Genomic DNA, 12,209 nt, shown 5'->3' with positions numbered 1-12,209 from the left:
CATTTAGGACAGTTTGCATTGAGTGGTGGTCTAATACATTTGTTAGGCACTGTACAACGCGTTTATACCCTTCATCCTTTGTTTCTTGTGGATCACATGACTCATCAAATCCCCAAACCCTACCCCTGTTTTTTTTGTTTTTTTTAATAAAGTAGTATTTTGCTTGTAGTGCCATTTGTAAACACCCACAACATACGAGACCTGAAGTGCAAAGGCGATCTTCACTTCTTCAACATCCGAGAAGGGAGCAGGAGGAAGTCCAGATAAACAAGTAAAACAAAAACAAAAATGTAGAAGTTGTTGCTTTTGTTATATCACAAGTCCATAAGAAGAAGAGAAGCGGGGCCAGGGGCCTTTCGGGGCCTTTGAAGGTACTGGCGAGCTTTGCGGGAAGGCCTCCATGCACGGACACAGTGGTTGCAAATGAATAAGTAAAAGCCGGAGAGGAGGTCAGGAAAGGTGGGGAGTCGAGGTGCCCCCTGTGCCCCCCCCCCCTCCCCAACCCCAACCCAACCGTCCTCAACTCTGCCACGTTAATCGGCACTAAAGTCCTCAGTGTGTGTCGGGCCCTCAGACAGACATCCACATGTGTTTGTACGGTCCCTGGGATGTGATCTGTGCCTGGAGTGGACTGAGCCACTGGCCCCGCAGAAGTCCTGCCTGTTGGGCGAAAAGTAAAAGGTGACTTCATTGGTATTTCATTACCGCTTCGCTGGAAAAGTGGTTTGTTTTGGCAGCTGGTCTTTTGTGACAATTTTCTCGCTCCCCCTCCTCCCTTTTTGTTAAAAAAAGTCTTCCTCCGACTGTTCCTCCCCCCCAGAAAGAATACACACTCCGACTCCCCCCGTTTCTCGCTCAGTGTTTGTGTTTAGTTTTAGCTGTGAGTGTCACGGCCCTTTCACAGGCTCAGTCTTGTGTGAGAGGCCATTACGGGCCATCAGGCCGGCGGTGCGGGGAGGGGGAGAGGGGGGTTAAAGGTGGGGAGGGGCGCCCCGTTGGGGTCAGAGTCCCAGAGCCTCGGCGTGTTTCCTTGCCTTGAGTCGCAGGTCGGCGATGCTGGAGTTCTTGCTGTTGCTTTTGGCCGCCGCCGCCACCGCCGCCGCCGCCGAGGCCGAGTCGGCCAGCGAGGCGATTGGTAGTCCGAAGGGAGGGGGCGGGAACATCAGGTAGGGGGCGTGGGCGGCCAGGTGCGGGTGCAGGTGGGGGTGGGAGTGGGCGACGCCGTCCAGCTGGAGTTGCGCTTGAACCTGCCAGAACAAAAACATGAATAAAATTTTACAGGTTATAATTTAGTTTCCTGCTTTTTCTTATTAAAGACACCAATCCATCAATCTATATAAATATGTTATTTATATTGCTACGTTACAACTTAAAAGGCAAATAGTGGCACGCTATAATGTAATAATTTCATTCAAATAGAATCACGTCTGAAAAAAAAAAAAAAAGCACTTAACTCACTCAAAAATGTAATAAAACCCAATAATATAATAATTTCACCAATAATGGAATATAAAATTCTGACTGATATTGTAATAGCATTTTTACGCCCCCCAAAAAGTTATACCTTCCATACATGTAGGGAATTCAATCCCCGTTGCTGTTGTGAGGCAGGAACTCATCTGACACATTAACACTTTCAGTCAGTACCCCGATACTATGACAACACTAAAACGCTGATGTAACAGTGAACTTAACATGTCTCTGATTGTTTAATAACAAATCATGAAAATAAAATTATTAAATAAAAAAGAGCAGGTACATTTAACTGTAACACTTAACACTCCCAGAGGTCTTTGCAGCAGAGAAATTGTAATCAAGTGGGCGGAGCCTACTTTTATTAACTCTCTGCATAGTTGATTTAACACTCAATAAATCAACTCTGTCAAATAACTCCAATACTTATCTGCCTTTAAATCAGACAGTGTTAAAAACAAAATTTTGAGGCGCTGAAATCAAATCAACAGAAATTTTTGCTCTGAATGTATATAACAGTCGTAGCTTCTCAAAAAAAGGACAACTTTGAACTAAAAAACAACTTTGATATTACGTTATCTGTCAAGTTTACATAAAAAATTGAGAGACAAAAAAGACCCACCTGAAAATGTAATAAACCCCCACTAATTTAATAAGGTATGACATTATCGGTATGTAATGTTATTACAATATTCATCAGTATATTTTATTACATTATTGGCAAAACTATTACATTATTGAGTTTATTACAATATTGATCGAGTTAAGTGCAAATGTTATTACATTTTCAGACAATTATTACATTATAGGTTGTTATTTTGAATTTTGGGGTGGGCTGAGGCCCTTTATTCCGCTCGAATAGATCCACCCCTGCACTCAACAGTAGGTTCAAAATTCCCAACCAAAACAAAAACTGTCAACTTTAGTAAGCTGATAATTTTATAGCAGACACTTGAGAAGCATTAATGGGATATTTTCACAAATCGGACCTTAGCTTTGACCAGCAGTCAGTTTGCTCTTGAAATGGAATTACCTTTTTCAGTGTTATTTAGAGAAATGCTGTTCCTATTTTTGTTATAAATAGTTTCTTTATATCTTTGCATATTGAAAGCACTATACAAAATGATTACAAATTATTTTAGTCGTGGTATGCGCGCGCGTGTGTGTGTGATGGAGCTTTGGTTTCACAGTGTGACACAACTAAAACGCAACCTCAAACATCACCTCCCCGAAGGTGTTGCTTACCGTGTGTTTTCTATGAAAATAGCCACGAGCCAGTCACTCGACCCTTCAGTCCTCTTTTTCTTTCATTTCATTTCATTTTTTTTTGTCCGCCATTCTAAAAGTTACTGAATCATACCTTCCTCTTCCTCTCTCGCTCTCACAAACACACACAAATAAACACATGAAATTGCATCGTCCACAATCAAAGCGTTTCTCAGGCCCAGAGCAGATTTGCTTAATTCAGTCCGCCGTTATACCCTTGGAAATATGCCTGCCGTCTTGTTATGATGATTATGTATTCGATTGCATAAATAAACTATTTTTTGCACTAAAAAGATACTCATATATTTGGAGTTATAAATATTTATCCAGACATATTCCTGAGTCAAAAGCAGCGGAGGGTAAAAAAAAAAAAGAGGCCATGGCGTATCCCTTTTCACATTCTGGGCAATTATTTCCTGAAAGAAGGAGGTGAAAATGAAGCATGTGCTGACTTCAGAAGAAGAAGACGTTGCCATTTCGCATGTGTCTCAAACGGCACATGAACAAGTGGGAAACTATTTGCTGCTTTGCTTTTCCAACCCAAATAAAAGCTTTAAATTGACCACGTAAATGTTTTTTTTTTTTGTATTATTATTATTCTTTTAGGTTAAAATGCTGAAAATGAAAATGGAAGTTGGACACTGTTTGCAGTTAGGGTTGCTTAGCACCTCAAGGGCAAACAAACATTGTGACGAACTGATTAAAAACTACATTGAGTCACTTTCTTGGAGGGAGGCGACAGCAGCTAAACAAAAAACAGGTGCTCCAACTGTCTGACCAAAGGCACGAAAACATGATGAACATTTTGTTGTTGTTGTGTTTCGGACAAAGTGACGCTGCAGCTATGTGGGAAAAAGTGACTAAAAGTGTGACGATAACCAGAGCAAAAGGCGACTTAACCTAGCTTTAGCTAAGTGAAATCTCTGTGACAGCCATTAATCAACTTTACATGCATTGGATCCATAACACGCTCTAAAAACAGTTGGGTCAAAAGTAACCCAATTATGGATCAAAAATGGACCGATCCACTATATGGATCCATTTGACCCAACTTTCTGGGTTGTTTTATATTAAATGGCCCAATTTTTTACCCAAGTAAGGGATCTGACCAATACTTATGAGTTGTTTTATACTAAAAAAAAAAACATTTCTTGACTCAAAGTAGAGCATCGATCCATTTTTGACCCATAGTTGGGTTATTTTTGACCCCAAAAAGTACAAAAGTAAACCGCAAAATTCATGACTAAGTATTATTTTTTTATTTTTTTATTTTAGACACATTTATTTGTTCAAAACACTGAACATTAAACATACAAATAAATAATAAAAACTAAAATAGGCTGACATTCAGGCAACAGTGTCCAAAGACACACCCGCAGATGCGACACAGTTGTTTGTTGATTTATTTATTTATTTTTATAATATTGAAGGTTTATAATAATAAACTTAGGTTTGTGTGAACGCCACATGTGTAAGCTCTGAAATGCTTTGGGAATTATGTTTCTATCTGCTTCAGTTATTTAGTAGGCATTGACAATAATGTTGAAATATGCAGGATATCCAGGATCTAGGGGGAGGGGGGCGTGCCATTGAGTCGCCAACGTGGAGGGAATCGAATTGAATCGGGGAAAACGAAAATCAAATCGAACTCTTGTGAATCGACATCGAATCAATTAAGTAAATTGGAATTGATACCCGGCCCTAATTTTAATGCATATTGAAATTGTTTTCATTGAGGGGAGGGGCTGAGGGTCCTGGTTGGTCGCCATATTTTCACACCACTGCAGACACACAATAAAAACACTCGCACGGAGCATTGAGCTAAACTAAATTAGCCGCATGGTAAATAGCCAATGGGACTGAATCCAAGCTCACTCGGCCACGCCCCTGTGTGTGTTGATTATACTTCATAAATCCAGTTAACATTTTTGACATTTTCTTTTAATGATGTTTACATAGAATACTGTTTTTTTTCCTGGCAACTGGAACCGATTAACGGCATTATAATTAATTGTAATGGATACAAGTAGCTTGAGTTACAAGCTTGGTCACCAAATTCAAACTGCAAGACTCCAAAAGTAACAGATTAATTCAATGTCGACGATTTCCTTTGAGAAAAAATGTTGACATCAAATTGTCTCTTCAGGTGTTAAGCCTACAAAGTGCAGTTCACCTGCGTAGTTCTTTTTTTTTCTCACCTCACTCCAGCAGCTTTGGCTGTGTTTGGCGAGCGTCTCTCAGCATGCAGGCCTCACACTCCTCCCGCCAGCTCAAGCTCGATAAGCGTCATTTCGCTTTTCAACCCCTCCCCGCCTTTCATCGTCTCTTTCATGTGCTCACGCCTGCCGCCCCATTGGCCTAATTAGGCCGCCGCATGTCACAACATAGTGGGCGAGAGAAAGTGAGACCGAAAGAGAGAGAGAGAGAAAGAGCAGCAAATGGAGGATGATGAAGTCCGCCGTTGAGGGGGTGAACGGTGGGGAATGGCTACACAAAAAAGGGATAATCGCACATCCAGCTCAAACTCTTGCCTGTTTGTTATGTCCTACTTTACTTTTGATTGATTGCACTGAGCAACTCAGGAAAGAGAATGTAAAGACATAAATGTTGGGAAAAGGCGGAAAGTCACAACGGCAGCACACCTGTGCTGTGTTTTTAAAGGGGCGTGGCCTAGTGAGTGATGTTAGTAATGTGACCAATTAATCTCAGAGCATCCAGACGTGAGTTTTGGCCTCCTGTAGCTATTTGCGACTGTTCTCATTTTTTATTTGTGTGATCTGTCCTGTTATTCTTTACAATCCAATTTTGGCACAAGAAAACCCCCCCACATTGAACAAACAACTGTTTGTAAGTCGTACTCATTTGATTCCTTGGTGGCCATCACAATTTTCCTCCACTTTTGTTAGTACGCTACAGAGCAATGAGATATTAAATTGTATCTTCTGCTTTCGTCACTTTTGTTGCTAAGCTATGGCTACAGCTCAATAATAAAGTTCCATTTCTGTTCTTTGGTCGTCGTCACACTTTTTGTCATTTTTTTCATCAATATAGCAATTGTGATTTAATATTCTGTTACTTTTTAAAGGGCTTCTTCAGGTGTTTTTTGTTTGTTTTTTTTAAACACGCAATACATTCATTGGTATAACTCTAAACAATATCAGGTGTACTACACTCTAAAAAATAGGGTCAAGAATGGACCAATCCTCTACTTGGGGCAACTTTGAGTCAAGTAATTGCTCTTTTAGTGTTCTAAACAACTCGTAAATATTGGTCAGATCCTTGACTTGGGTCAAAAAATTTCATAATTTTGTATAAAATAACCCAGAAAATTGGTCAAATTAACCCATAAAGTGGATCGGTCCATTTTGTAATCCATAATTGGGTTACTTTTGACCCAACTGTTTTTAAAGTGAAATGTTTTGGTCTTTTAGGTTAGGCTTAAGGATCAAATAAAAGAAAATGAACCATGAATTCATATCAAAGTTAGTACTTCAATTTGAGTTTTAACATTTTGACTTACAGTCCTTTACGTGTTCGCTCTATACAACTTCACAAAATTAAGCAAGGCAAGTGTGACATAAGCTTAAATCATTAATCAGATTACAACAATAATGCAAACAAATATGTGGCTTTACCACTTCAGCTTTTCGTGATCCATAATACAATGACTTGTAAACATGTAGACTACACTTATTAAAAACTGAACTTATCATGACACTGTATAATGAAATAAATAAAAAATACATACATCGGATGACGCCTTTCATTTTTTCAAAATTGCAGCCTTTTGCGATTTGAAAATTGCATTCTACTACATTGCGACGTCGATTTGAATGTAATTAATTGTTCAGCCCTATAATATAGTACGCGGCCCACGCGGCTCACGGTTTCTCACCCCATGCAGCTTTTTGGTGCACTTAAAGAGCAGAGACGTTACACGTAGATCAAGGACCGGTTTTGGACCACAGGGACCATTGTATAAATTTTGTTCCACTGCAGTGGTACCTTAGCTGACAATCATTTCATGACCAACTCACTATCAAATCAGTTTTCCGCATTGAACGGAATTGAAATACCAAAAATGCATTCCAGAGCCTAACAAAATGCCACAGGACACCAACCTTGAAGTTCCCGTCATTTCAGGGTAGAAATTGGACTGTGTACTATAGTATCATCCCCCCCACACCCCCAAAAGACCCCTCGGAGTGGCTCGTGCGCCTTACCTGTTGGAAGGGCATCCGGAGAGCCCCCATGTTGACGTAGGGTGCAACCCTGCAGGCGTCCAGGTGACTGCCGCTGCCCAAGATGACCCCTGGGGAGAAGGGAAAGATGTCTGTCAGACAGCCAGACAGTGTTATGTGAGATGAGAGCACTTCTTTGCAATATTTTCTTTCATTGACATCAAATTAAGCATTGATTTCAAATCAATGTTGAAAAAGCAACATTTACCTTTGTGCATCTGATTTTCTTGTTTTCGACATTTCGCTCTTCTGTTTTGAAACCAAACCTGCAATTGAGAAAAAGGAAAATCACCATTAGAGAGCAGGAATAAAATCACCTTCAAACTTGATTTATTTTATTTTTTTTGTCAGTGGCGGAGAACAAAATCATCCATCCAGCCAATCACATGAACAAATGTTCCATTATTACATTATACAGTATTTACCGTAAACTATATGAACCCAGTAGTAAAATATAAGATACTTAAGGAAAGCAACAGCCACACATTGCAAGTAAAGCATATCAAGGTATCAAAAAATATGATGAAATGTACTTTATAGAATGTATAAACAATTATATAACAATAAAAAATATGATTACATTCAATATTTTTTTAGAAGCATGACACACATTGAATTTTTTTTTTATCAAATAGCATTTTCGAATTTGAAGTGAAGCATTGCAAATGGTGGAAGGTTAATGAAATAAAAGGACTAATATCAAGAAGTTTGTTGCATACTTGGTTTTATGTAAAAAAATTAATGTTGCATAATAAAGTAAATTATTTCAAGTATTGTGCATTTTTGACACTATTTTTTAAAGAAGGGAAGCGAAAATACACTCTTGCAGTCTTCTGGCTGCTCTTATGTGTGGCTGCAGACTGCAGGCAATTATTAATCATCATCAACCTAATTTGTCCTCATGAATAATCTGAACTAGCCCCGCCCCCTCGGACCCCCGCAATGATTTAGATTACGCTGATGGGGAATTAACGAGCGCCTCAAAAGACGATAATGATCGAATCCAACAACGGGCCTGTCAATACATGTTTTGAAGAGGCAACAGTCGGAAGTAAAGTGAAAAACAGTTGAATCAATTTGGATTATTATTACTATGTTATTATTATGTTATGACGCATGATCCTTCAATGTGTAATAGGAGTTGCAAGGTGCGAGCTACACAGCTTCAGACAGAGTATTTGTTCATTAAGCACCACTCAATGATACGGCCTAATCTCATTTCCGCTTTGAATTATTTTTTTATTTTTTTTGTATTCCAGACAGTGAATAATGACATTTAATTTAGCACGGCCCAACATATTCGCGCTAAGTGCATTAGTGGCTGGCTCTCATAACTTTCAATTACATCCAATGACAGCTGCTCTCACACAAAAAAACAACAACAACAAAAAAAATTCCACCAACGAATTTGAAAAGGAATGCATTTGAAAAGACTCCCAAATACTTGCACACATATACGCAGCACTATAAATACATAATACTTATATAATACTGAGTTGGACAAGTGGTCACGCGCGCTCACGCCTCATTCATGCAAAATTAAACAAAATAATTGTGGTATCAGCAGCACCGAATTTTTCTGCGGGTTTGCAATATAATGTATACATATATATTGTAAATTGAATCTGTTATTGAGGGACAGATTGAGCCTATAAATTACAGAAATATGAGAGGTTGAAATTACGCGATCGTTGAGAAAAGACAAATTTGCCTCCACGAATAACGGAAATTATGTATATGTAAATATTTTTACCAGATGACGTCACCTAATTGCATATGCGTGTGTAATTCTGCGAAATATTCTCATTTTAAACATTTAATAAATAGATTCAGTTGATTTATTTTTATTTTATTTCTATTTTTTTGTATCTCGAGCTCGTTGGCGGAGTGACCAACTGAAACTCCAAAATCACAAATAAACACATAATAATACTAACAATGAAAAAACCTAATGTACTTTTATAGCTCATTATGCTCTTTTGGTATCTGTGAATGACTGAAATGAATTGTTGTCTTCTTTTTGCCTGCAGCGAGCGCTCGCGCGCATGCACGTACCTGTACGCGGGCCTCGGAGAGGCCGAGTCGCTGGCTGAGCTCCTCCCGCATGAAAGCGTCCGGGTAGTGCGTCTCGTCGAACAGGCGCTCCAGCTCGTTGAGTTGCTCCAGCGTGAAGTTGGTGCGACTCCTGCGCTGCTTCAGCTTGCCCTGAGCGTCCTCGTCTTCAGACTTCACATCCTCCTTCTTGTCCTTGCTGCACTCGTAGATGCCTGCACGCGCGCACGTCACATAATCAACGCAAGGTCGGCAAGGCACCTTCCACGTGCTGTATATGTAGCGACACTTTTATTTTTATTTTATCAATCCAGCCATACGCATACATACATTATCTGAACAGCTTCTTTAACCAATTAAAGGATAAAGAAATTCGGACAAATTATTGCTATACGCCTTCGGTATTGTTAGTCATCGAAATTGCTGGTATTTTTACATTATATATATTTTTTTATATAGTTTGGAGTAATGAGTAATTATTATTATTATTATTATTATTTAATTTGCTGTTTGTTGTGTGTATTTTTCTACATTTGGGTATTTATTAATGAAATTATGTTAGGCTAGGAAATGACAACTCGTAATGCTCATTTTCATCCTAAAATTTTATTATATTATATAATTATTATATAAATAAATAAATATACATATATATATATATATATATATATATATATATATATATATATATATATAATTTACATATTAAATATTGTTTTTGTTTTGTTGATTGGCTCCACGTGCCCTGCAAGTTACTGCATGTCAACTTTTAATTGAAACAAGGAGCACCTAATAGGAGTAAAGCTGTACTGATATAAAATATAATAATCATTAAAATGCATCTTGGTTGCATCCACGTGTATATCTTAAAATAAAATAAAATAAAATAATCCAAGAAATATTAATATACACTTTAGTCACTACATTGGAGTTTCGCATTAGTTTAAAAATCAGACAAATGGCACATGTGCAGCTATTTTGGGGAATTATTTTTTTCATTTTAAATATGTAAACAGACTAACATAAATTAATGCAATGAGTAAATGTTACATATGGTCGTTTTTATTTGTGCAACATGCAGCTCGAATAACACTATTTGGAGAGATTTTCTAAATAAATTATAAAAGTCAAAAAATTACTTTTGCGACCAAATACACGCCATGTTAAAGTCTGTGGGGGGGGGGGGGGATGTCATAATTATCATATAGGTTTGATATATTGATTTCGAGTTAAAATCACTATTTAGTCACAAAAATCCAACACATAAAAAACTTGAACCTCACTTGATTTTGCGCAATTTTTCAGCGCCCTGCGCGCTACGCCAGCTTCCAAACGATCATCAATTGCAATTGTTTTTGTTTTTTTGTTTTTTTGGGGAGGGGTGCTCGAGCAAGCCGTTTACCTTCGGCGGGCCGCGTGACGTGGAAGTCCTTGAGCTTGTCCTTGTCCAGCTCCGCATGCTCCTTGTAGGCGTGCAGCGGGCAGTGGGCGCCCTCGCTGAAGTCTTGCTCGGCGGGGCTGCCCAGCTCCCGCGGCCGCCCCAAGCCGGACGTCTCCAGAACCTCCCGGTACGTGATGGCCTCCTTGCTGCTCTCTTTGCTCTTCGCCTCGAACGATTTGGACACGAACGCCGTCAGCTCTTCCATGTCCTCTCCCTTCCCTTATTTAGGAAAAAAAAAAAAAAAAGCCCCCCCCCTTCTTGACCCCGATCCCTCTGATCCTCCCCGGGGTATGGAAAAAAAAATGAAAATAAAATATCAAAAATAATGAAAATGAAAAAAAAAAAATCCAAATAAAAATCCACGCGGTGTGAGAGCTCCGTGCTGCCTCGCAGTGAGTGTATGGAGAGAGTGGGAGTGGAAGGAGTGGAGGTGAGATCACTCCTGCTGTTGTGAGTGTGTTTTGGAGAGACGACTATTTATACCACCTCAAGACCACCCCCTTTCTTTCACACACACACACACGTACACACGCGCGCGCGCGCACACACACACACACACACACACACTCTTCTCTGCGTCTGGTGCAATTAAAGGCCTTAGCGCACTCCACGCACAATTCAACTTTCGGCAAGCCCACCCCCCCCCCCCCCCTTTTTTTCTCTTTTTTAAAATGTATTTATTTCCTTTTTAAACTCCACTAATCAATGATGAACTGATGGAGGCGCTTAAATGGATTAAAGTAAAAGTGCAGGTGGAGATTGGGGGGGGGGGGGGCATTAAAATGCTCACCATGGCTCTGTTCATGCTACATAATAATTAATCAGCCCCCCCCCCCCCAAATGGGGTGGGGACTGAAAGATGATACCTTGTTGGTGAGTTATTTATTTTATAGGCCTATTGTTAAAGCAAAATGTGCACCAATGTTTTGTTTTTTTTAATATGTACTTTCTTGACAATTATTTCAATTTTAAATATTATTGGGCTACTGTATTATTTTTTCGAGGATTGTTATTATTTATTTTTATTGGTGTCCAAACCACGTTTGTCTTACGGAGCATTAAACATTTATTTGAGCTATTACTGAACTAATCATGACCTAACCTTCTGTTTTTTTTTATCTTGGTCTATTTTTAAAAAATATATTTTTCCCATTTTTTTTGAAAGCCACAAGACCATTAAAAATAGGAAATCTTATATTTAACACACATTTTTATAATAAAGAATGCGAGACTTGATGTATTTAAATTCCATATTTTTAAGACATAGCTCTACGTAACGTTTTAATGCTTGGATAATCTATAATGTATGTCTGTCATCCTTTGTGGTCGCGAGTGCAGGATGGCAATCAATACATATATCAGCAGTATGTATGAGGGTATCGTGGGCTGTTGGGGTACAAATGTCGCTTGGATGTACCAAGTGAGTCAATCAAGGCTTTTTAACTGAGCTCCCTGAGAGCAGGCCGGCACACGAGCAGCAGGGGGAAAAAAGGCCGGGAGAGGCGCGCGCTCCCCGGGGAAGGCGGGCCCGCCAGCACCGCGCATGCAAGCTCCATCCAACCAGCAGCGCGTCTCTCCTTTAACAGCTCCTCTGCTGCGTCTAATGACGCCCTTGGATGTCTCTCCATTTATCAGACACGCGCGCACACACACAACATTTTCTGCTGTTAATAAACCCTCTTAAAGACGCGCACGAGCTTTTCGCCTGCGCTTTAAGCAACACCCAACTAAATGGC

The 12,209-nt window shown here is 39.4% G+C and overlaps 1 protein-coding gene across 2 annotated transcripts; it reads right to left on the bottom strand.

The window, feature by feature from the left end:
• Positions 1-422: 422 nt before the first annotated feature.
• On the bottom strand, positions 423-10,910 carry shox (shox homeobox). Of its 2 annotated transcripts, XM_086092086.1 has the most exons (6): positions 10,435-10,910; positions 9,036-9,247; positions 7,189-7,246; positions 6,963-7,072; positions 1,035-1,247; positions 423-660 (listed from the first exon to the last, which is right to left on the bottom strand). In XM_086092086.1, exons 1-6 carry the CDS (start codon positions 10,676-10,678, stop codon positions 571-573), a joined length of 927 nt encoding a protein of 308 aa, XP_085948212.1. In that variant the 5' UTR covers positions 10,679-10,910; the 3' UTR covers positions 423-570. The 2 variants fall into 2 exon arrangements, with proteins under 2 accessions (XP_085948212.1, XP_085948214.1); XM_086092088.1 differs by having other exon boundaries at positions 520-1,247; positions 6,963-7,051.
• Between the last annotated feature and the right edge of the window lie 1,299 nt (positions 10,911-12,209).

Source organism: Leptonotus elevatus, chromosome 12 (assembly GCF_054856555.1).
Source record: "Leptonotus elevatus isolate MCC_2025b chromosome 12, RoL_Lele_1.0, whole genome shotgun sequence".
Classification (NCBI taxonomy): Eukaryota; Metazoa; Chordata; class Actinopteri; order Syngnathiformes; family Syngnathidae; genus Leptonotus; species Leptonotus elevatus.
Note: the sequence above shows the minus strand (reverse complement) of the source record. Positions and strands in the feature narration are given on the sequence as shown.

Bases quoted from the DNA above. Each gene is read 5' to 3' on its own strand.
- shox (XM_086092086.1), bottom strand. From the start codon at position 10,678: ATGGAAGAGCTGACGGCGTTCGTGTCCAAATCGTTCGAGGCGAAGAGC. The intron at 9,248-10,434 runs GTAAACGGCTTG...GCGCGCGTGCAG, and splicing joins CGTCACGCGGCCCGCCGAAG to GCATCTACGAGTGCAGCAAG. The intron at 1,248-6,962 runs GTAAGGCGCACG...TTGTTCTGGCAG, and splicing joins TCCGGATGCCCTTCCAACAG to GTTCAAGCGCAACTCCAGCT.